This window comes from Myxocyprinus asiaticus, chromosome 21 (genome assembly GCF_019703515.2).
Source record: "Myxocyprinus asiaticus isolate MX2 ecotype Aquarium Trade chromosome 21, UBuf_Myxa_2, whole genome shotgun sequence".
In the NCBI taxonomy this organism is placed as follows: Eukaryota; Metazoa; Chordata; class Actinopteri; order Cypriniformes; family Catostomidae; genus Myxocyprinus; species Myxocyprinus asiaticus.
This window is the reverse complement of record NC_059364.1, coordinates 4,256,845-4,282,869: the sequence shown is the minus strand read 5'-3', so window position 1 is coordinate 4,282,869 and position 26,025 is coordinate 4,256,845. Positions and strand designations below refer to the sequence as shown.

The window sequence follows — 26,025 nt, the reverse complement described above, 5'->3', positions numbered from 1 at the left end:
ACCTTAAACGAGGGATAGCACACCCGAAAATGAACATTCTCTTGTTGTTCCAAACTTCTGTGGAACACAAAAGGCTGCTTTTTCTTGTACAATGACAGCATACAGTGACAAAATGATGAAAGAATTTTCATTTTCAGTGAACTGCTCCTTTAATACACCTTCAGAGAAACTGACACTAGTTTCCCCCAAACCAGTAGGGATATTTCACGAGGGGGTCCCTGAGAGATTTCATCCCATATGATTCTTGTGAACTCAAAGCTGTGGCCCCAGGTCTGCTGGCATGCCTCATTTACTCATGTGTGTTCTGTCAGTTATACACAGCGTAAGCAGGAGTGTGTGTATTAAAGCCACATAAACCACTCTCTTCTCTGCACCACAAGAAAAGGACTCATCGAGCTCCAAGAGATTTCTACATATTGGATTCTTGGCCCCGGCGCTTGGAAAATATTAGCAAAACCATTCATCATTTCTATCAAAATACTTCAGGAGCCAGACAGATTTCTACAGAACGCAACAGCCATTTACATACACATTTAAACTGATTTCACAGATTTGAAGTCTATATTTGTGACTTTATTACGGTGGCCCAGGGGTGCACAACATAACAACGTTTGCAAAGCAAAGAAAAGTTGAAAACACAATAGAAATAAACCACAGCGCAACTAAATTAAGCAACAACAAAACAAAATTAACAGAAAAAAATTTTAAACACAGAATTTTAATTCTGACTTAATGCAGGTGAGATCATTATTTAATTCAAGCTTTATTCCATTGTGTTTTGGCTTTATTTCATTGTGTTATGGCTTATTTCCGTTGTTCTGTGCCTTATTTCTTTTGTGTTGTGCCTTATTTTCTGTGGTGTATATCTGTTGTGGATTTTTTTTTTTTTGTGTTGTGGCTTTTCTGTTGTATTGTGTCTTATTTCTGTTGTGTTGTGGTTTAATTTCATTGTTCTGTGGTTTATTTCTGTTGTGTTGTGCCTTATTTTCTGTGGTTTATTTCTGTTATGGCTTATTTTTGTTTTTGTGGCTCATTTCCATTGTGTTGTGTCTTACTTCCATTGTGCTGTGGTTTATTTCCATTGTGTTGTGGCTTAATTTTGTTGTGTTGTGGCTTATTTCCATTGTGCTGTGGTTAATTTCCATTGTGTTGTGTTGTGGTTAATTTCCGTTGTGTTGTGGCTTATTTCCGTTGTGCTGTGGCTTAATTTAGTTGCGTTGTGGCTTATTTCCGTTGTGTTGTGGCTTAATTTAGTTGTGTTGTGGCTTATTTCTGTTGTGTTGTGGTTAATTTCATTGTGTTGTGGTTAATTTCCATTGTGTTGTGGCTTAATTTCAATTGTGTTGTGGTTAATTTCCATTGTGTTGTGGCTTATTTCCGTTGTGTTGTGGTTTAATTTCATTGTTCTGTGGTTTATTTCTGTTGTGTTGTGCCTTATTTTCTGTGGTTTATTTCTGTTATGGCTTATTTTTGTTTTTGTGGCTCATTTCCATTGTGTTGTGTCTTACTTCCATTGTGCTGTGGTTTATTTCCATTGTGTTGTGGCTTAATTTCATTGTGTTGTGGTTAATTTCCGTTGTGTTGTGGTTAATTTCCGTTGTGTTGTGGCTTAATTTCATTGTGTTGTGGTTAATTTCCGTTGTGTTGTGGTTAATTTCTGTTGTGTTGTGGTTAATTTCCGTTGTGTTGTGGCTTAATTTCATTGTGTTGTGGTTAATTTCATTGTGTTGTGGTTAATTTCCGTTGTGTTGTGGCTTAATTTCATTGTGTTGTGGTTAATTTCCGTTGTGTTGTGGCTTAATTTCATTGTGTTGTGGTTAATTTCCGTTGTGTTGTGGTTAATTTCCGTTGTGTTGTGGTTAATTTCCGTTGTGTTGTGGCTTAATTTCATTGTGTTGTGGTTAATTTCCGTTGTGTTGTGGTTAATTTCCGTTGTGTTGTGGCTTAATTTCATTGTGTTGTGGCTTAATTTCATTGTGTTGTGGTTAATTTCATTGTGTTGTGGTTAATTTCCATTGTGTTGTGGCTTAATTTCATTGTGTTGTGGTTAATTTCCGTTGTGTTGTGGTTAATTTCCGTTGTGTTGTGGCTTAATTTAATTGTGTTGTGGTTAATTTCCATTGTGTTGTGGCTTATTTCCGTTGTGTTGTGGCTTAATTTCATTGTGTTGTGGTTAATTTCATTGTGTTGTGGTTAATTTCCATTGTGTTGTGGTTAATTTCATTGTGTTTTGGCTTATTTTCATTGTGCTGTGGCTTAATTTAATTGTGTTGTGGCTTATTTCTGTTGTGTTGTGGCTTATTTCCGTTGTGTTGTGGCTTAATTTAATTGTGTTGTGGTTAATTTCCGTTGTGTTGTGGCTTAATGTCGTTGTGTTGTGGCTTATTTTCATTGTGTTGTGGCTTAAAATTAATTAAAAATGAATTGCAAATATTTTTCGAAGAAAATGTATGCCTCTATTCAAAAAGCCAAGCAATTTGAGGTATCATTCATGTCTGTGGCACAAAAATTCAGAGTTACGTGCCAAAGTTTAAAGTCTTAGGGTTTTGTACAAATCACAAATATGAGCAACAGTAATAGTGATGCTTGCCTTAGCAAACACCTCTAATAATGGCATTGTTTTCAAAGGAAAAACTGCTGTCCATCACAAAAACAGAATCACTGTATCAGTTGATGCCTATGACTAACATTACGTGTTTATAATAGGAAATGAGCATTTCTAACAGCTATCAGTTCTGAAAATGAGTGTTAGTATAACAAGGGTTAATAGGAAAAAATAGGATAAGATAACAGTCTTGTTTTTATGATTAATAACAACTAAAGAGTGAAACATGTTTTCATAACCAAAACAAGCCAAACAGAGCCATTTAAATGTCCATCCAAAGCAGGTTTTCAAATATTGACAGGTCCATACTCCATGATTACAGTAATTTCAGTGGTACAGTGGTTTGGTTTAAACTACCCATGTTAAACAGTTCTGTTATTTTACTCTGCTGTGGTTACAGGGTGATTTGACTGTGCAGTTAGGCAGCAATTGTTTGATTTTCATTGGAGCTGATGCTGTCAAACACAAGCACACTTGTCTCACACAGGATGTGTTGATTACAGCACTTCCCTTTTACAAGTTAAGAGGCATATGAATCTCTTAAAAAACATAACATAAGATAAGATGATATGTGAGGTGCTCACATATCAGTTGGTCACACTTTATATTATGAGTCTTTAACAACAATGTACCAACATTAAAATACATACAATACAATGTATTCATTGTGTAACTACATGTTGTTCTGCAAAATTCTCACAAGATTCAGATTTGCTGCTACTAAGGTTGAGGTACGGGTAGGTTTAGGGTTAGGTTTGGGTTAGGTTTAGAGGTCAGGTTAACAGTGTAACTGCATATGTAATTTAAGTCAGGTACTTTAAATGCAATTACAGTATATTCAGAAAGTATTCAGACCCCTTAATTTTTGTTCACATTTTGCTATGTTGCAGCCTTATGCTAAAATGCTTTAAATTATTAATTTTTTTTTCACATCAATCTACACTCCATACCCCATAATGACAAAGCAAAAACCATATTTTTGATAACTTTGAAAATCTATTAAAAAGAACAAAACTGAAATATCACATTGACATAAGTATTCAGTCCCTTAATTCAGTACTTAGTTGAATCACCTTTGGCAGCGATTACAGCATCAAGTATTTTTGGGTACGATGCGACAAGCTTTGCACACCTGGATTTGGGGATTTTCTGCCATTCTTCTCTGCAGATCCTCTCAAGCTCTGTCAGTATGGATGGGGACCGTCGGTGGACAGCCATTTTCAGGTCTCTCCAGAGATGTTCGATTGGGTTCAAGTCCGGGCTCTGGCTGGGCCACTTACGGACATTCACAGAGTTGTGTGCTTAGGGTCATTGTCCTGTTGGAAGGTGAACCTTTGGCCCAGTCTGAGGTCCTGAGCACTCTGAACCAGGTTTTCATTAAGGATATCTCTGTATTTTGCTGCGTTCAGCTTTCCTTCAACCCTGACCAGTCCCCCAGTCCCTGCTGCTGAAAAACACCCCCACAGCATGATGCTACCACCACCATGATTCACCGTTGGGATGGTATTGTGCAGGTGATAAGTGGTGCCTGTTTTCCTCCAGACATGATGCTTGGAATTGAGGCCAAACAGTTCAATCTTCATTTCATCAGAATAGAGAATCTCGTTTCTCACAGTCTGAGAGTCCTTTAAGTGCTTTTGTTCTGTGTCTTGCACTGAGGAGAGGCTTCTGTCTGGCCTCTCTGCCATAAAGCCCAGATCGGTGGAGTGTTTCAGTGATGGCTCTCCTTCTGCAAGTTTCTCCCATCTCCACACATGATCTCTGGAGCTCAACCAGAGTGACCATCGGGTTCTTGGTCACCTCTCTTACCAAGGCCCATCTCCCCCGATTGCTCAGTTTGGCCAGCGGCCAGCTCTAGGAAGAGTCTTGGTTGTTCCAAACTTCCATTTAAGAATTATGGAGGCCACTGTGCTCTTGAGAACCTTCAAATCAGCCAAAATATTTTTGTAGCCTTTTCCAGATCTGTGCCTCGACACAATCCTGCCTCTGAGCTCTGCAGGCAGTTCTTTTGACCTCATGGCTTGGTTTTTGCTCTGATATGCATTTTCAGCTGTAAAACTTTATATGGACAGGTGTGTGCCTTTCCAAATCATGTCCAATCAATTGAACTTGACACAGGTAGAACATCTCAAAGATGATCCAGAGAAATGGGATGCATCTGAGCTAAATTTCAAGTGTCATAGCAAAGGGTCTGAATACTTATGTAAATGTGATATTTCAGTTTTTTCTTTTTAATAAATTTGCAAAGTTATCAAAAATCTGGTTTTTGCTTTGTCATTATGGGGTATGGAGTGTAGATTTATGTGAAAAAAAATAATAATTTAAAGCATTTTAACATAAGGCTGCAACATAAAATGTGGGGGAAAAATGAAGGGGTCTGAATACTTTCTGAATGCACTGTACAATGCAACAACACGTATGTTAGGGTAGTGTTTAGTGTATAAACCGCTGTGTACTCTCAAATGACCTTTTCACCGGAGATTTCAGCTCGCGAGTCACGGGAAGTTTGATATAACAAACCCTTCAAAAAAATGAAGAACTTCAAAGGTCTTTCAAAATAAAAGTCCCGCTGAAAAGAGAGCTTTATTTAAAGCTGCACTATGTAAGATATTTTGGTTAAAAATGAACAAATTGCCATTATTGATTAAGTACATAAACAATTAGTGTTCAAAACAATGTGTTTACCTTACCCCGATTCATTTCGGTAAGCCAATAAAAATGATTTGTATTTTGAGCTGTAGGGTCAGATTTGGCACGAAATTGCTGGCTTATGTCGTTCCTCTTTGCGTCATGACATCATGTCCGTAAACACAGGAAAGACGTACCGTCTGTCACGTTTTCTGGCTGAGGATGCTGTTCAGTTCAGTCAGTCACAATCACGCAGTTCAGGATGGCATTGCTGCAGTCTGGATGGATGTTTATCTGTTATCCATTTAGCGAAGTTGTTTACCTACACGTCCGCAGCATGATGTCTGGATCCTGACTCCCTGTCTGGTTCGGTTTCGGTCTGTGTCGGGATCCAGACACTCATGCTCCATGTTCTGTCTGTTATTGAAGTGGGTGCATCGCGCTTATGTCATCTTGGCGGCATGCACTCGCAATATTTTATGTCTCTTGCGCGAACACGGGTGCGCCTTGCATTTTGCTCGCATTGCACTGCGTGCACGGGTCGCGAGCTGTCTTGTGTTTCATGTCCGGAGCATGGTGTCTGGATCCTGACTTCACTGTCTGGTTCAGTTTCGGTCTGTGGCGCGCCCGGGTCGTGAGCTGTCAATGTGTGCTCATGCCATTCGGGTGTTTTGTTGTCTTGTGAGATCATGTGGCTTTGTTTTGTTTCTGCATTGCCGCGTGTCTCTCTGTCTTACGTCATACCATGGAGGTCGTTCCCCTGTCACTGCCTGTGCTCACAGCCACAGAGGCTGTTTCCCTGTCACTGCCAGTGCTCATGGCCACGGAGGTCATTCCCCTGCCACTGCCAGTGACCTCAACCACGGAGGTCATTCCCCTGTCACTGCTTGTGCTCACAGCCATGGAGGCTGTTCCCCTGTCAGTGCCAGTGCCCACGACCATGGAGGTCGTTCCCCATCACTGCCCATGCTCACGACCATGGAGGTCATTCCTCTGTCACTGCCTGTGTTCACGACCAAGGAGGACACTCCCTTGCCATTGCCGGTGCCCACGGCCATGGAGGTCGTTTCCCAGTTCCAGCTGCCAGTTCTCACGGCCACGATGGCCATTCCCCAGTCACTGCCAGTGTTCATGGCTACGGAGGCCATTCCCCTGCCAGGGGGTATATTTTGTTGTCTTGTGAGAGCACATGGCTTTGTTTTGTTTCTGCATTGTCACGTGTCTCTCTCTGTCTTATGTCATACCCCGCCTCCTTGTTTGCTTATTATTAGTTCATTTGCCTCACCTGTCCCGTTAACCCATTTGATTTCTCTCCCTATTTTAGCCTCCTCGTGTGTTGTCCAGTGCCAGTTTGTCTTGTGAACCTAGTCGGTCTTGTGTGTTCAGTCGGTCAGTCTAGTACAGTGTTTCCCAACGTTTTTTTCTGCCACGGCACAATTTTTACATATAAAAAATACCGTGGCACACCACTATCCCACATAACCATTGTCGATAGTTTTTCTTTTCAAGAACTTTTCTGTCCGTCTTAGTAGCATGTATACTTGTAAAGTTTGAAATTGAAAGTCACGTAGGTATGCTGTATAATGAGGTCACAGATGGCAGGAGCGCTAATTGGGTAATAAAAAAAAACCTTTTCTAATTTTTAGATTTGTTCTTGCAAATTAATTCTTGCAATGCCACAGCAAATTACAGGGATGCAAACTCACGAAGGGCGAAAAAGTTAAGACAATCACTGGTCCACAAAATTTTTTTTTTTTAAAGAATTAGCTAAAATATCCAATTCCAGTGATTTTAATTATTCAAGTATAGCAAATTAACTGCACAACTGTGCAGAATTAGCTGCAAAAATAAAGGGTATTTTGGTGTGGCTTGCTTCTGTGTCACAAAGTTGTTTAATTTTATTCACTGATTAGTTCAGTGACCCCTTCTGGAAATGTTATTAGGTGGTGACAAATGAGCATCTTATGTGCAAAGAGGGAGTCATTGAATCATTTTGAGATGTTCACGGCCGAAATCTGCCAAGAGACTTTATAGTATTTAAGCATTATAAGAACAAAGCAAATCTGTAGTTTTCCTTCAGTTTGAGCATGACTTTTCATCCAAAAAGACAACAATAATAGTCTAATAACAGTGAGTTTCAATAACGTCCTTCTCCTTCATTGAAACTTGTATGACTCCAAATCTACTGACTTCAGTAGAATGTTTAAGCATTATAAGAACAAAGCAGGTGTACTGTATGATTTTCCAACAGTATTTAAACTGCTTAGCATGACTTTTGTAAGAAAATACAACAATAATAGCCTAATAATAATAATTTTGAATTTCAATAATGTCCTTTGGTCATTGTAAAGCACATTTTACATGAGTTGAATCAAGACATCAACCCTCTGTTCAATGCCAGCGTCAAACGCCTCGCCGCTGCCATCTGCCAGGGAAGCAGCCGCGGCCATCTGCCTGGGGACGGAGGGGTCACTGCCGGCCACCGAGAGCTGGAGGAACTGCGGCCATCTGCCGAGAAGGGGAGGAGCGGTTACGTCCGCCAGGGGCCGGAGGACTCATTGCCGTCCGCCGGGGGAGGAGCGAGCTGGTGTCTGCCAGAGGGCGGAGGAGTGGTTGAGGACCGGGCGACAACGCGTCTGGGAGCCGGCGAGCAAGTTCTTCTCTCTCTCTCCTCTCTCTCTCTCTCTCTCTCTCTCTCTCTCTGTGTCTCCGCTTGCCCTTTCCCTCTCCCCACGCTTCCCCTCATCTCTCCCCCAGGTTCACAGGAGGCGGGGTGGACCACCAGCTGACAGAACAGCCAGAAGGGCAGCGTCTCCCCCCCAGAGATGGGGGGGGGAGTTAGTCAGACCGGTGGCACCCCAGCCTGAATCGGGCGGGGGAGGAGTGTGACGAGGAGGAGGGCGTGGCCGGGCCATGATGGAGCACGGCCGACGCTGAATCAGCTGATCAGCTGGAGAGCGAGATAACGGGTGCCCGGAGATGCCAGTTGGAGAGAGAGAGAGAGACGCTCATGGCCGCACTGCATGTGTGTCTGTGTCCTTATGTTTTATGTTGTTTTAAGTTAATTTATATCATTAAAGTATATGTTTACTGTTCAGCCGGTTCCCGCCTCCTCCTTGCCCATCCTTAGACTGTTACAGTTATATTATTAGTATTATTATCTGTAAACAATATCACAAAAGCTGAATACCAGTACTGAATATCAGCATGTTGTGATTCAGCCATGGCGGCCTCAGGTAATCAGATTGTTTTCATTTAATGTTTTCATTAATATTGTAAAGCTTTGTTGTGCATCTTTTTTGCTTTTTACCAAAAATAATTATTTATAAATTATTCTATTTGAATTTGGTCAAAGCTGTACAGTATGTATTTGATTAAACACAATTCGATCATAAAATTTAATTAAAACATTTAACATGGAATCCAGAAAAATGAAAACAGAAAATGCATAACTTTTAATTATAAGACTTTATGCAGTTTTTTTTGTCAAAAATTTTCTGAAATTTCATCAAACATCTGAGGTTTTTTTTTAATTTGTTGCCTAAGAATCGAGTTAGTATCGATACCGAGGTTATCAATATTAGACCAAATGGGGAGATCGGGGCTAGTTGTCACACGGGGCAGTTGTCACAAGACAACGATAATATTTGGAGTCAAAAGTCTGTTTGCACAAATGTGCATTTTCTCTAGCAGAGGTTTTGTATGTTGGTTTCAAACACTTCAAATTTGAATATTTTTTGTTGAATTATTCCCTCCAAATTACATTTATATTATTATCGTATTTCTTTTTAAAGATCTTGGGTAAACAAGTGAACATAATCAAACCACACTGGCACACATTCAGGCAAGGGTCAACTGTATTATGAAGGCAGATTTTTACTGAAAAATTTAAATGTGTTCTCTTAGGACAAAAAGTCAGGTCGGGGCATGTTGTCACATTTAAATAGGGGCAGGTTATCACATGTGTTTTAAATGTCATACATTTATACAATTTCAGTATTTGTTGGTCAAAATGATTTGATATTTTTGTACTTTACCTTTTATATTTTTGTAGTTTAATGAATCGTTTTGTACTTCATAATTGTTTAAAATTTTGCTGAAAGGCCTGTAACAGGCTTTTTAATGCAGGTATGATTTAAAGAGTGTCGGTTTTGTTTTGGTGGTTGCGATGGTGGAACACACATTCCCTTGTCACCCCCCAATGTTCACAAGAAACCAACGCTACTGGTTTAGTGGTAAGTTCCACTGTGATAACTTGCCCCATTCAGTGTGACAACATGCCCCACTCATGGGGGCATGTTGTCACAAAAGGTCAACGTGTGCTCAGTGAACTGCATCTTTTTTTCTGGGCAAGAACGATTCATAATTTCAATAGTATTTTTGTACCCAAGAATATGAAATTGACTTTCAAAAATAAACCTACTCTAAGAAATATTAACTGCATGTAGTAAAAAGTGACAACCAGCCCCGGTCTCCCCTACAGTATACAGTGCCCCTCAAAAGTATTTGGACATTAGGGCACACTTATAAATGTATGAATGTTGTTGCACTAGATAACAAAATACTAAAGCAAGTGGCCTTTATTTTAAAGAATGATAGCACAAGCACACTTTTCAATTGGAAAGATAAAACAATAGATATGTTTATAATGGATATAAAACGCATTTGGACACTTGAATTCTGGTTGTTAAACATTAGTGGAACATGTCCATAGTTAATATGCTTAACTTCACCGTGTTTCTGTTGTTTTATCAAAATCACCTTGAAACCAGTTGGCTAAAAGTCACAGCAAAAAAGGCTCAGAAAGGTGAAGTTAGTTCTGAAAAAAGCCCCTGCAGCATTTGTTTGCAGATGCCACTGTGTCAAGCTCATTGTCCACTACATGACTCTGGTCAACAGTGACTCCCTGTACTTTGGTGGGTTTTGTAACTATGCTCTGTGATGTCATCAGTGACGGCACATGCTGCTTGTCAGATTCTATGTAGATACACACCTCTTCCGAGGTCCATCTCGGTACAGCGTTGCTCTGGGTTGTTGCGGATGCGACACTTGTAGATGGCTCCGGGTGACTGAACCGAACTGCTGAAAGATGATTTTGCTCTGGGAGCCCCCACCACAATCCTGCAAATATCAGGAGGAGAACACATGGTCACAATATACGACAACACAGATACACACTCACCATCTGATCTCAGACATAACAGTAAATCTTCTGTTGATGTATATCAAATATTTGGGGAAACACTCTGTAATAACATTCATTTACATATCATTAGCAAACATAATTGGATATAGTTTAACAGATTATTATTTTGTATACATTGTGGTCATCATATGAAAAAGTTGGACATTTCTAATTATTATTTGTACTACTAATCAAATGTTACCAATATCAGTCTTGAATGATGCAAACCAAGAAAGTCCTGTTTTTCAAGACGCTTATTATGAAACTTTGCTAAATAACTTCAGAATAAGGTTTAGTTGCATGGGACGAGACATTAGGCAATATATTAAGAAGAGCTATGTAATGATGTAAATAAGTGAAAACATAACTACTATTCGTTGTAAGTCTGTACTTTAGGTGCTATGCAAGGATAATAAGGATGTCCAATAAATGAATTAGGACTGGAAGTAATTTTGCCTTGTCATATTGTCATGCTTTAGCTCTCTAACTCAGTGATGTAAGCACTACATCACTCCTCTACTGAAGAAAACACAATGATGAGCGCTGGCCACAGTTTCCCCTTAAAATTTAGGACAGACCTTGGAAGAAACACTTCACATCTGTATAAAGTCTCTAGAGGTTTAAAAGAAATGTGTGAAATGTAATGTCAAGCGTCGAGTTATAACAGTCAGGGAAACACACATTGTACTTTACAGTTGGCCAACACATGTTACTGTGTAGATTTACATTATAAAGAACTGAGCAATACTAAATATGTATGTGTACACTGAAAAAAAAAAAATACTTTAAATTTACATGATTAAATCATGTACATCAGTTCCACATGAATCGATTAAGTTACATCAACATGTTTATCCTCTTGGTTTAGCTCATTAATGCTTGGTCAGAAAACATAATTTGTTCACGTAATTTCAACAAAATGTTGTGTCCCTAATATGATGAATTTCTTCAGTTTTACATAATATTTTTATATCACATTACTGATTTAGAGGTTAACCGATAGTGGATTTTGCCGATACCGATAACCAAGGTGGTGGAAAAGGCTGATTACCGATTAATTGGCCAAAAGTTTTTATTTTTTTAAATCGATTTATAGAATGACAAAACATTTATTAGTCTTTCCTTATATGACAGGCACAGACAGTGAGGCTAGAAGAGTCCAAAATACCAAAAGCAGTTTAGTGTGCAATCAAAATCACAATAATAACCTGAAAAATTCAGATTTGGTGCATAACGCTGGACTACACCGGGGAGTTGGCTATGTTATAATGCTCTATATATGTAAGTATTTACCAAGTTAAGATTTGTATAGCCTATATATTCACCAGATGAATATTATGTACTATATATATATATATATATATATATATATATACACACACACACACACACACACACACACACACACACACACACACACACACACACACACACACACACACACACACACACACTGGTGGCCAAAAGTTTGGAATAATGTACAGATTTTGCTCTTGTGGAAAGAAATTGGTACTTTTATTCACCAAAGTGGCATTCAACTGATCACAATGTATAGTCAGGACATTAATAACATGAAAAATTACTATTACAATTTGAAAACATTTTTTCTTAAACTACTTCAAAGAGTTCTCATCAAAAAATCCTCCACGTGCAGCAATGACAGCTTTGCAGATCCTTGACATTCTAGCTGTCAGTTTGTCCAGATACTCAGGTGACATTTCACCCCACACTTCCTGTAGCACTTGCCATAGATGTGTCTGTCTTGTCGGGCACTTCTCACGCACCTTACAGTCTAGCTGATCCCACAAAAGCTCAATGGGGTTAAGATCCATAACACTCTTTTCCAATTATCTGTTGTCCAATGTCTGTGTTTCTTTGCCCACTCTAACCTTTTCTTTTTGTTTTTCTGTTTCAAAAGTGTCTTTTTCTTTGCAATTCTTCCCATAAGGCCTGCACCCCTGAGTCTTCTCTTTACTGTTGTACATGAAACTGGTGTTGAGCGGGTAGAATTCAATGAAGCTGTCAGCTGAGGACATGTGAGGCGTCTATTTCTCAAACTAGAGACTCTGATGTACTTATCCTCTTATTTAGTTGTACATCTGGTCTTCCACATCTCTTTCTGTCCTTGATAGAGACAGTTGTCCTTTATCTTTGAAGACTGTAGTGTACACCTCTGTAGGCAATTTCAAGCATTGTATAACCTTCATTCCTCAAAACAATGATTGACTGATGAGTTTCTAGAGAAAGCGGTTTCTTTTTTGCCATTGTTGACCTAATATTGACCTTAAGACATGCCAGTCTATTGCATACTGTGGCAACTCAAAAACAAACACAAACACAAACACAATGTTAAGCTTCATTTAATGAACCAAATTGCTTTCAGCTGTGTTTGATATAACGGCAAGTGATTTTCTAGTACCAAATTAGCAATTTAACATGATTACTCAAGGATAAGGTTTCCTTCCGAAACAGTAAAATCTGTACATTATTCCAAACTTTTGGCCGCCAGTGTATGTATATATATATATATATATATATATATATATATATATATATATATATATATATATATATATATATAAATATATATATGTATACAGTATTTCACCAGATGATGTTTATTAATGAAAAATAATATAAAAAACTATAGGCAGAGAATTTTGCCAATAACCAATAGTTCCAAAAACTATCGGCACCGATTAATCTTTCAAACCAATATCTCGGTCAACCTCTACTGATTTATGTTATTACGTTATGATAGTTAGCTAAGCAATAGCATACATTAGAAGAATGAATATAACTGAATAAAGAAACATACAATACAATGTTTGTGTACCCTTCCTCAACCTAAGCAAAAGCTCCACTCTTCACCACTAATAGTAACCCAACGTATCACAATCTGTTCTAAATCCTAAAATAACAACATTAAACACTATTAAGTCCCCACTTTTCATATTTTGCTCAAAAATGCATTAAATAACACTTCATTTCAACATGTTTACTCTCCGCATCAAGTCCCATGCAAAGCATGCAGGGAACTACAAATCCCATGCCCATGTTGTTGAACATACTTGACTGGTTTACATTCACCCTACATAATATAATCTAGTAGAGTGCACATTTAAGATAATTACGTTAATCGAATGCAAAGAAAACAAGTTAAGGAGAGAAACACAATTTTGTTGTGTAGATCACATAATATGATTTAGTAAATCGGACATTTTTTTCATCGTTTTCGCATTTTTTTTTCAGTGTATAGCTACTGTATTATGTGTAATAACTTTGACTAGCTGCTTGTAATGCTATTTTCGCAATTACTTTAACTAAATTGTGTCAGAATTATGTTTAGTAGGCTAGATATAGCTACTGTATAACAATTCCCCGCAAATTCACACAGGACAGTACAGAGACTAAACGTACTGTCTTTACTTAACACTTACTATATGATTTTTATATATCACCCAGATATATTTCACAAAAACTATTTTTTTGTTATAAAAGTATGTAGTACTTTGGCTAGGGTGGCAAAAGGCAATTTGTGTCACACGAGATGAACCTCAATGATAGCGCCTCAAAAAAAACCCCATAAATTCATTACATAAAGTAGTTCATACACAAAAAACTTTCAATCTCTTACTCAAAAATTAACGGTTCAGTTACCACAAAATTACAAAATACAATTTAGTGCATGCATTTTCACCTAGCATCAAATAGATGCTCGCGAACAGAAATCGCGCTTGCCCAGAGAGATAACAACCGCCGCTTTTTTTAACATTGGAGAGAGTGTAACGGTCAACTAGCATGTTACGACAGTAAGTCACCATTTGCGGATACCATACAAACGAATGGGGAGAGCCATAAACCGACACCTACTTTTCGCAAGATTTTATCTTGTCTTCTCTTTTAAAACAGCAATTTCTCCACACATAGTACATTCCAAAAGGATTGTTTAGTGTAAAACATGTTAAATATTAGCGAACAGGCGGTCAGTTCATTAAATGATTAACTGTTTCCTCACAAAAGCAGTTTATTCAGCGTAATGAAACATCTCCTACATAGACATCAATTCAAAAAACTGCCTCTAGTCTCCTTGCCAGTGTACCAACCATTGAATGTCTATGGGACCGCCGCGTTATGCTATTTTAGGCTAAGCCAAAGTCTTTCTAGCAAGTCAGTCCACTGGCGGCCATCTTTGGAATGCTCTCTGGAGGCTATTTCCAGTCATGCCAATGCAGCTCCTATCTACTTGAATGGAGAAAGACCAAAATCTAAAAAACCTTTGGTCAAGATTATGATCAAAGGACACATTTAGAATCAGCAATACTGGAATCAGAAATTGTGATCCTTTACATTACACAAATAAAAAAGCAATTTTTCCAGCTTGTATAGCTAATGCGCATGCGCGTTCTAGAGTTGACTGACAGGTGATGTCTGTCTCTAAAAGGTGATTGGCTCTTTTAACTGTAAGGCGTGACGTCTTCTACATGGGCGCTAGATCTTATTGGTTGAGTGTTCCAGTTTCTCTCATTCATTTAAATAGAAGTGGCCCATCTCTGCTAAATAATCTCTGGCTAAGTTTGTAGGCTCCCCTATGTAGAAGGGTTCCGGCTTGCCTGAGGAGGTAACCAACAATAGACCGCTAGAGCACTTTCCATCAGTAGTATTGACATTATTCATCACTTTTCTATAGATGTATTCATCTTAGGAAATTGTATTTTGTTTAAAAGTTATTTCAGATAGTTGACCGCACAAAGACAATTCAGGTTGTGTGAGACCTCAACAGATTTGTGCCTCAAAAAATGACAGTGTTCAAAGTTCAGTCATTGTAATCTTTTTTGGGGGGTTGGGGGGTTGCAGCATGAAGCATTTACATGTTTCCATTGATCATGGTACCTTCCCCCCATCCCCCCCTCCCCCGGGATCTACGCCCCTAGACATTTATATATTTTTCCCACTTTGGCTCAAGTGCCCACATACTTTTAAGCCACAGTAATACCAGTGACAACGTAAACCCAGGGTAAACAAAACTAAATAAACAAAGTTAAATAAACAAGATGTTACAGCAAGATAACAGGTCACTTGGGACAGTGAAAGTTTTTGGCTTTATAAAAGTGTTTGTTTTCACTATCAACATCAATCTTTTTGCAATAGAAAAACAACTGTTTGGTTATAATCATAATGCTAGTTTCCATCATGTACTCACCAGCGTGTGTTATCATGGAAATGCTCCAGAACTGAATATCCAAAAAACGTCGCATTTGGTCCTCTGAACACCACGGGATGTTCTAAGTCAATGTTGAAAGAATAAGCCCAAGAAACAAATGACAAATATATGAAAATATCCAAAGCGCGTATTTTCCATAGAGAAGGTTCCGTCATTCTGTTGCGCATCCTCAGTGCTGGAGTCAATCTCATGGGAACTTTATAAAAGAACAAGAACTCTGTCTGAAGGGTCTTACAATGAATCTAAAAACTACATTTAAACTTTTGTTAGATCAAACGCATGCAAACTAGATTTAAGGCAATGCATGAAGGGTCTAAGCTAGAATAGCGGTCTCATTGCATGTCTCCTCTCTTGTGCTGGTGAATCTGTTGCGTCTCTTGAGTTGCTCTTGACGCTGACGCGTGTGTTGTTGCGCACGAGCATCACATTTCACATGACAGCGGCGGAGCGTGCAGCACAGTGACCTTTGGCGACACCTGCCGAGAGCGATGAGTACTGCAGCCCTTCTGGAATCAAGATACCTTCTTTGTCAAGACCAGGGCCACTCAACTTTGGAAAACTCAGGGGCCGCAAAAAAGGACCCCTAAAGCTTTGGGGGCCGCTCTCTTAATTTGAGTAATTATTTTTAATAGTAAGAATGTAATAGTGAGAGTTAATAGTATATAATATAAATGTGTGTAACAGGTACATTTTCTCATGGTTTAGCTTACATTTTTCAAAGAGCCACTTTCTACTACATTCATTGCAATGCAGAAAACAGAGATGGTCAGTTCTTACAAAAATTAACCATGGTTTTAATATAGCAATATTATAGTTACCAAGATTGTAATAACTGTGGTCTTTTGGCAGAAACCATGGATTTACTATAGTAATTTTGTAGTAACCATGACTGTAGTAATGTACTGTTTTTTTTTTTTTTTTTTTTTAGGCAGAAATAGTGGTTTTGATAAGATTGACAATGGTTTTACTACAGTAATATTGCATTTATTTAATAACCATGGTTTTACTATAGTAATATTGTAGTAGTAACCATGGTTCATTTTGTGGTCACTATGGTTTAACTACAAATACCATGGTTAAATTGTGGTTACTATAATAAAACCATGATTAATTTTCCTAAGGAACTGTCAAAGACACTGTTAACCAATAAACAAAGAGTGTTCAGCATCACACAAACCTGAGATACATACAAAAACAGTATATATTTCCTGTATGTATTCCAAAACGTTTCCCGTGACAAATCATTGGGATTTGTTTACCCTCTTTAGCGTTTTGCTGTGAAGTAATGCAGTTCTTGAATAATCAATTGCGTAGAGACATCTCAGTGCCGTTATTGCAGGATAAACTATTATTTTTCTGTTAGTACTGTGATCGTGAAGATCATGCATATATGGTGAGCTATTCAAACGGTTACAGAAAATGACTGTAAATATTCTCGAAAATGGGCACATCACAAATCCTACATACAGTATTTGATGGCCTATTGATAAACATATTTTTGATGAAGTCAACATATTAACATGGGCCGCAAAAAATGTCTTGAGGGCCGCTTGACACGTGTTGAGTAGTGCTGGTCTAGACACATAGCATTTCAGCTCTGAGGGCCATTTACAAAACATGCCACAGTTGTAAGTCTATAAAAATGACATCTTGGGTTTTTCTGTATTATCAACATGCTTGGCAGTCTGGCCTATATGAAAATAGAGTCTAATAACATTGATGAAAACAATCCAATCACATAATATAATATACAGAATATACAGGGTTAGAAGCAAGGGCGTAGATTTGGCTTGAACATTGGGGGGGTTGCAGCGTGACACATTGATCATGGTATAAATATTGTGGGGGTTGTACTTGCTTGTTTTGATTATTGGGGTGATTACCTCCCCCCCATCCCTCTCGGAATCTACGCCACTGGTTAGAAGGGTTACTTTTAAAATGTATTCCACTACAGATTACAAAATAAATATAATTTGTAACATATTTCGTTAGATTACTCAAGGTCAGTAATGTAATCTAAATACTTTGGATTACTTCTTCAGCGCTGGCAGATGTTTTCAATTGTTTTGACTATAAACAGGTAAATAACAAGTGGAAGAAAAATGTAAATACAATCACTTATATAAAAAAATATATTATCTGAAAAAACCTAAACATCTTATGCAATGTTGCTTATAAAACAAGGTAAAGTAAATGTATCTTGTTTTAAGGATTTTTAGACAGTTTTACAGGAAAACAATATAAGTAAATTTTACCCTAATTTTAAACATCTTACTAGAGAAAAAAAGAATCACCATCTAATGTGGATGTTCTTGATAGAAAAATATAAGCGTACCTGAGAACTGGTGCATGTAAAAGGCATAGAAGTAGCATTTTAGCTTAAGTGTTCACATGTCAATTTACACAAGGTTAACTGTTTCTGCTGATCCAAACTTACTTCAAAACCCCACAGACTGTACACAACAACATCATCATCTGATCGTATAAAATAATATCCACCTTTTTATTCATACCAGTGTGAAAGCACCCTCTTTCTGCTTGTATGAATATAAGTAACACATCAAAAAGTGTTTCATGGGGGGGCCTGGGTAGCTCAGCAAGCATTGACGCTGACTATCACCCCTGGAGTCACGAGTTCGAATCCAGGGTGTGCTGAGTGACTCCAGCCAGGTCTCCTAAGCAATCAAAAATTGGCCCGGTTGCTAGGGAGGGTAGAGTCACATGGGGTAACCTCCTTGTGGTCACGATTAGGGGTTCTCGCTCTCAATGGGGCGTGTGGATCGCGGAGAGTAGCATGAGCCTCCACATGCTGTGAGTCTCCGCAGTGTCACGCACAGCGAGCCACGTGATAAGATGCACGGATTGACGGTCTCAGAAGCGGAGGCAACTGAGACTTGTCCTACGCCACCCGGATTGAGGTGAGTAACCACGCCACCACAAGGACCTACTAAGTAGTGGGAATTAGGCATTGCAAATTGGGAGAACGGGATATATATATATATATATATATTTGTATTATTTTGTATTTTCAATACGTAATTTCATTAAATGTATTCCGTTACTCCCCAACCCTGAAAATATAATATTATATACCACAGCAGTACCATGGCATTCACAAGTATCTAGCAGTGCTATGTAAATACAATGCATTATCACATAATGTATACATACATGAACACGGATAAACTTCTGCATGCTGAACAAAGAAGACTTGAATGTAGTGTAAATAAAACTTTATTAGTTTAGTCTTAAAATGTATTAACCACCGCAAAGTGCCCTATAACAGAGATTTATAGCCTTTTTTCATCAATGATAATTTACAATTTACAATATGAAGCGTGATTCTTATTGGACAGTTTTCCGAAAACACAGTATTAAGTAAAAAAAAACAAAAAAAAAACATAGTTTGTAGTAAACAATCAGCATACTAGGAAACCATGACGTTATATTGTACATATGCTGTGCAGATAGTTAAAGGGTCATTACATCTTACCATAAAACAGAGAAAATCAGGAGTACAAACTAAATATTTCAAGAAACTTACAATCAAACTTATTGCACAAGTCTTTAAATCATACAAATGTAGCTTTGTAAAGAACCGTCTACCATTAAAAATGAAAAAAGAATGCGAGAAAAGTCCAAATAATAAATTATTTTCTGGCAAGCTACTAAATTAAACAATATTCTTTTAAATGTTCTCTTAATTTCTTAAGCTAACAATCTAGTTCCCTTGAATAAGTAACCGTACAAACACATCACTCACTCGCAGACACATACAGTAGTGATCTACACTAAGTAGATAAGTCGACAGGGCCTCTTTCATGTCAGTTGCCTCTCTCAGCAGCAGTAGCAGCAGAATCGGTCATTGTGTCAGGTCAGTTCAGGTGCGTTCTGGTTCCACCTTACCGAAGCCAAGGCTATAAAACACACACAGATGGAGAACAGAAGCTCACTAACTTAAACTATGAGCTGCAGGCACACATATTAAAATTCCAAACCAAATACTACAACTGCAGCAATTTCACAAGACGTGTTCTCAATGACATGTCATCTTAATAAATGACTTACCATAATTACCCAATACCTAAATGATAAATATATTACACATGACAAACATTGCATTCCATCTAATAGCAGGAAACTGTTATTACAGCACTGTGATTTCCTAAGAGAGTGGTTTTACAAGATGCAAATGAGTAAACAGCTCGAAATAACCATCAGGAATTCAGATTGCTGAAATAAAGACACTTCATCAATTTAAGGGAACATTTGAAAGGAAACACGGTGACCAGACTGTAGAAACTACTAGACAAGTACAACATACGAGCTTCATTTAGCATGTGATCTGCTCCATCTGAACACATTATCATACCGTGAGGAGTTACGCACTGAGACAGAACATCAATACTTACATCATGTACGCCTGTTTAAACTGGTTTGCAACATATGGAGAGCATAACAAGTTACTGAGATTCTTTGAAGGTTTACGCTTAGAAAACTGGCTCACAGCTGCTTTCAGAATGTAGTCCGAATCTAAGAGCTGCGCAAAAACAGCGCTCACCATCACACGGGAATCCTCGCGCTCTAGAACCTTCTGCGCCTGGTCAGGTGGAAACTTCAGCATGGATGTTATAACTTTGGCCATTGTCTGCAAACAATAAGATACAAGAGAACAAAGGAAATTAAAATGGAAATTATGTTTTTGGACACAACAAGAGGAGTGTGTCTGTGCAAAACTCTCTGCCTCAATACCAGGGTGTTATTGCTAATTATTAGAATTAGGTCGACCAATATGTCAGTTTTGCTGATTAATTGTTGCCAGTTGCTACTTTAGTCACAATCAGTTATCTGCAAAAAATAACGGGCGAGTATACCGAAATGTGCCCCATCAACACATACATTGTGTCTCCAACTCTTTATATTTAGTGAATAAGAATCAAAAAAGTTTTCCGATCAACTATAAATACAAAAATGTAGGGATAATTGACCCAAAAATTTAAATTCTCTCATCATTTACTCAACCTCATGCCATCCCAGATGTGTATGACTTTCTTTGTTCTGCTGAACACAAATAAAGATTTTTTGAAGAATATTTCAGCTCTGTAGGCTCATACAATGCAAGTGAATGGTGACCAGAACTTTCAAGCTCCAAAAAGCACATAAAGGCAACATATAAGTAATCCATATGACTCCATTGGTTAAATCCATGTCTTCAGAAGTGATATGATAGGTGTCGCTGAGAAACAGATCAAGATTTAAGTCCTTTTTTACTATAAATCTCCACTTTCCCTTTCACATTCTGAAAGTGAAAGTAGAGATTTATAGTAAAAAAGGACTGAAATATTGATCTGTTTCTCACCCAAAGTGACTGCATTGCTTCAGAAGACATACACCGATCAGCCACAACATTAAAAACACCTGCCTAATATTGTGAAGGTCCCCCTCGTGCCGCCAAAACAGCGCCAACGCACATCTCAGAATGGCATTCTGAGATGTTATTCTTCTCACCACAACTGTACAGAGTGGTTATCTGAGTTACCGTAGACTTTGTCAGTTCAAACCAGTCTGGCCATTCTCTGTTGACCTCTCTCATCGACGAGGCATTTCCATCCGCAGAACTGCTGCTCACTGTATGTTTTTTGTTTTTGGCACCATTCGGAGTAAATTCTAGAGACTGTTGTGCGTGAAAATCCCCTGGAGATCAGCAGTTACAGAAATACTCGAACCAACCCATCAGGCACCAACAATCATCCATGCGATTATCTAATCAGCCAATCGTGTGGCAGCAGTGCAGTGCATACAATCATGCAGATACGGGTCAGGAGCTTCAGTTAATGTTCACATCAACCATCAGAATGGGGAAAAAATTTGATCTCAGTGATTTGGACCGTGGCATTATTATTGGTGCCAGACGGGCTGGTTTGAGTATTTCTGTAACTGCTGATCTCCTGCGATTTTCACATACAACAGTCTCTAGAATTTACTCTGAATGGTGCCAAAAACAAAAAACATCCAGTGAGCAGCAGTTCTGTGGACGGAAACGCCTTGTTGATGAGAAAAGTCATATGAATTACTTTTATGATGCCTTTAAGTGCTTTTTGGACCTTCAAAGTTCTGGTTACCATTCACTTGCATTATATGGAGCTACAGAGCTGAAATATTCTTCTAAAAATCTTTGTTTGTATTCAGCAGAATAAAGAAAGTCATACCCATCTGGGATGGCTTGAAGGTGAGTAAATGATGAGAGAATTTTCAAAAGTCCTGCTTTACGCACCAAATCTAATTTACATCTGGTTTTAAAAGTAATTTTGGTTTCACAATAAACTGCATCTGGAATTTTATTCAATTTGGACTATTGTAGCCTCTATGTCTTTGCCTGTCAAAGAAAGGAAAGACTAAGAAAATTGAAAACACATTCAATTAATCGATTATCGGCTAACTAATTAGTAATTGGCTTTTCCACCACCTTAGTTATCAGTAACGGCAAAATCCAATATCGGTCAACCTATCATTTTACATAATGCAAATCTGCATTATACTGTGTAATTTATTTATGAAAAATAAAATATAAAATATTTATTTTGTTGCTGACATCAAAGGCTGCATGTTTAAATTCTACTGTATTTTGACACAATATATGGCCCCTGTTTTTCTTCCACTGGGTTAGGCTGGTAAATCACACTCTTATTGTTAAATATGCAGGTGTAAAATAATGGGCCTAAATGTTCCTCAGCATTTTTAATTAATCATTTTGCATGCTGTTGGGTCTATGCAGTTCATGTTAATATTAATAAAGTTCGATGTTTCATTTAAGGACATTTAGGTTTACTTTTTGTATGATAAACAATTTTGGTACCGTATTGGGTGTCCAAAGTAATATCTGGGTCCTGAAGCAAAACCAGTTGAGAACCACTGACCTAGAGCTGACCTACCACCATTAGACTCTAGAAACACGTGGCACACCATGATATGATTACATTCCTACATCAATCCAGGGAAATGTTATCCAGTTTTTCCTAGCATGTCTTTATATAACTAAACGAGTCTCATATTGAAGGGTGGGGTTAACTGTTTAATAAGAAAGCCACATAGCCAAGCAACCGGAGGAGAAGATAACTGTGTATTGGAATATTTCTTTTAACACTTCGATACATTTTCTTGTCATGTCTCCACCAAAACAAAAGCATTTTACAGAAAATAGACCTACCCATCTTTAGTCGGGTTGCTGCCCAATGCTGTTGTGTGAGCAATTACATCTCACTAAGACAAAACGTTCATTATCTGCAGCATGCTGCATAATCAGTCCGAGATAGATCTGCCAGCATTTAAATACATCGCTAATCAGAACCAGCTCAGTCGTTTACCGCGAGCAACTCTTAAAAACACAGGCGCTATCGGGACATGTGATGAGAATGAGCTGCTGGGTCGCCCGCCGGACATCCTCTCTCACAGGGAGGTCTGTTGTGATGTCATAAAGGCCCGACTGTTTATTAGCAATGAAGGGGAATCCTGCTGACTTCAGGTCGGTGACAAATGGGCTGTTAATTAGCCCCGGCAAACAAAATTTGTTCATTAGGGTCCTGCTAAACGAACACTTAATGGCATGTTTGTGGCATTTTCAAAAGCAATGGGAATGAATATTTTTATAGGCTTCCATCCGGACTCCCCATCACACTTATTTACTGCATCCTTCCTATTACAAAAGTCATAGTTATATTATGGAAACCTGTTCCAGGTTCAATACAAGTTGAGCCCAATTAACAGCACTTGTGGAATAATGTTGATTACCAAAAAAAAATATATTTAGACTCGTCCCTCCTTTATAAAAAAAAAAGAAAAAGAAAAAAAAAGAATTCAAAATTGCGATTAGAAGAAGACACTTACAATGGAAGTGAATGGGGCCAATTTAACCCTTTATGCTCTGAAGGTGTTTTTAAAGTTTTCCTGTTTCAGTGGCATTCTTAAAATTAAAGGCTTAAAAAAGGAGGGTCAAGTGTTTGGTATCATTGTAAAGAAAACTTCTAATTTTTAATGATAAAAATTATGATACATTCTGAGACTCTCAGCCTAAGAAACTGCTGAAAAATGTCTGATTTGACATTATATATACCTCTGTGTGTAAATAAGGTGGCTCCAAAAAACTGCTTTTGTTTTGTTCCCAATCATAGCAACTGTATCTGAGAAAAGTTTTGTGTTGATATGACAGAGCAATCAAAAGTTTTAGCATTACAAAAATCATTTTTCATGGTGTCCAAAAACTCCATGTGTCCAAAAGCCTCTCCAAAAAACAAAACAAAACAAAAAAAAAAAACATAATAATTGTACATAAGAACTAATTACACATGCAAACACAACAATGATAAAATGTATAGCATGCAGACATGATTTAAGTAATGAGATTTCACAGAATGAGTTTCATTCTGTGACATCTGAGTCATCATTGAGTCTGTGTCATGTACTTGGCGCCATCTCCTGGTGGCCATATGTAACATTGTGCTTCGTGTGGATTATCTAATGATCTATGCATCCGATTAGCTTGTGTGTGCTTGTTTGAAAGACAATCACCTCAATCACCTTACTTAGTAACAATATGTGATATTTTATGTTCCGTTTATTTTTCATGGAAGGTATAAGTGAAAACGTGGCATTTAAGCGACACCAACATAATTGTCAAAGACATATATTCAAAGGCTATTTGATCAGTCTGATGTTTTTACTGACTGCAATAATATGTACAGTGCAAATGTATTAATAAATTATCAAAATGGAACACTTCTGAACACTTCTGATTTGTCTGCAAGTTTCAAAGCACTTGTTCAGTTTTGGTCATAATGCCTACATGCATTGTAAAGCAGAGCTTCTAAGCTTTCAAATGATACCTATTTTGTGTTGGTCAAGACTTATTATATAGTTAATTATATATTGATGATTATTTACTATTATACATTTTTTTGTGGGCACGAGGGGAGAGTCAAAATAATTTTTTGTGGTAATAAACATTATGTAATCTACAACATTTAAGCATACAATTATTTTATAAAATGTCTATAAAAGAACACGATTCATGACAGTTGTTTTACATTTACATTTATGCATTTGGCAGACGCTTTTATCCAAAGGCTCCACTTATTACAGGGAAAATTCCCCTGGAGCAACCTGGAGTTAAGTGCCTTGCTCAAGGACACAATGTTGGTGGCTGTGGGGATCGAACCAGCAACCTTCTGATTACCAGTTATGTGCTTTAGCCCACTACGCCATCCCAACTCGTGTTTTAAAAGCAAACAGGTCATTCCTTTAATTCAGTATATTTTTTATTTCCAATTAATATATTAAATAAAATATTAAACATTTTTAATAACTAATAAAATTCAAGTGTGTTGACCAGGAGTATATTTCTAAAAATCTGGTATACCATTTTATGGAAATACTTAAATTACAACACAAACATATATATATTTTTTTTAATTCATAGTTCAAAAGATACTGTGTAACAGGAAGGACCCAAATAGTGTCTTTTCCCTAATGACTTCATAGTAGAGAATAAAAATAACCCCAAAATGTACCTTGGTCTCTCTTCCCATCATGTATTCAAACATGACCTTTCGGAGATACTCAAATTCGGTGGGTTCAGAGAAGGGGTCTGCACTGTTGTGTGACATATCTGTAGAGACAAACAGACAGCAGTTGGAAGAGTGTACAGTGATTAGGACTGCTGCATATATGACATTAAACGCAGTGCAAGAGGAAACAGTCACTGATTTTAATGCACAGCTTGTAAAATAGCTTGGCTGCTCTTTTTCAGGCCCATAATTAGAACCAGAGCAGCCAGATGACAAACTTACAGAACCAAAACTTTATTCAAACTTTATTTAGTCACTCGACAACAACCATCTTTTGAGAGTTAATTCAAAAGAGTCACACAGGATGTACATTAACATATATACACACATACAATGTGTGTGCTTTGTATAAACAGCTAAATATCCAACTATATTTTTACATGTTCTTAAAATGCGAGTGGTGCTTTGCAAAAATTCACTGAAACAGTGGTGGGGGGTGGTTGTGGTTGTTTGCCAGGGCGTTATTATGTGGCATTTTGGAACGGTCAACTAGGAGAGCTGTTTGAATGCAAGTCAATGGAGGAGATGCCTCAGGATCACAATCACAACTATTTTATTTTAATTTTATTTAGGATTATGTTCCTTGGTATTCAAAAATGTATTCATTCACTTACACGCACATCTACAACCTCTAAATATCAATAATCAGTCCGTAAATCAGATGCATTAGATGTGCCTCACTTCCAGTCACACTAGTTAGTGGTGCCAGGTCGCAGTGCCACTGGAAATGTATAATGACGGATTGTGGCTAAACACAAGAAGC

At 37.9% G+C, this 26,025-nt stretch overlaps 2 protein-coding genes across 3 annotated transcripts in view; both read right to left on the bottom strand.

Annotated features, from left to right (window-relative positions):
* Positions 1-16,018, bottom strand: part of LOC127411922 (integrin alpha-9-like) — a 137,925-nt gene extending 121,907 nt beyond the window's left edge. For both annotated transcript variants that reach the window (XM_051647831.1, XM_051647832.1), the window contains exons 1-2: positions 15,622-16,018; positions 10,227-10,354 (exon numbers count right to left, since the gene is read on the bottom strand). In XM_051647831.1, the coding sequence (XP_051503791.1) occupies positions 10,227-10,354; positions 15,622-15,833 (340 nt within the window). In that variant the 5' untranslated portion in view covers positions 15,834-16,018. The remainder of the gene's footprint in view (positions 1-10,226; positions 10,355-15,621) is intronic.
* A 2,842-nt stretch (positions 16,019-18,860) lies between these two features.
* LOC127412005 (golgin subfamily A member 4-like) overlaps positions 18,861-26,025 on the bottom strand; it is a 73,396-nt gene continuing 66,231 nt past the window's right edge. The window contains exons 23-25 of the mRNA XM_051648013.1: positions 25,206-25,303; positions 20,204-20,290; positions 18,861-19,559 (exon numbers count right to left, since the gene is read on the bottom strand). Coding sequence (XP_051503973.1) covers positions 19,545-19,559; positions 20,204-20,290; positions 25,206-25,303 — 200 coding nt within the window. The 3' untranslated portion in view covers positions 18,861-19,544. The remainder of the gene's footprint in view (positions 19,560-20,203; positions 20,291-25,205; positions 25,304-26,025) is intronic.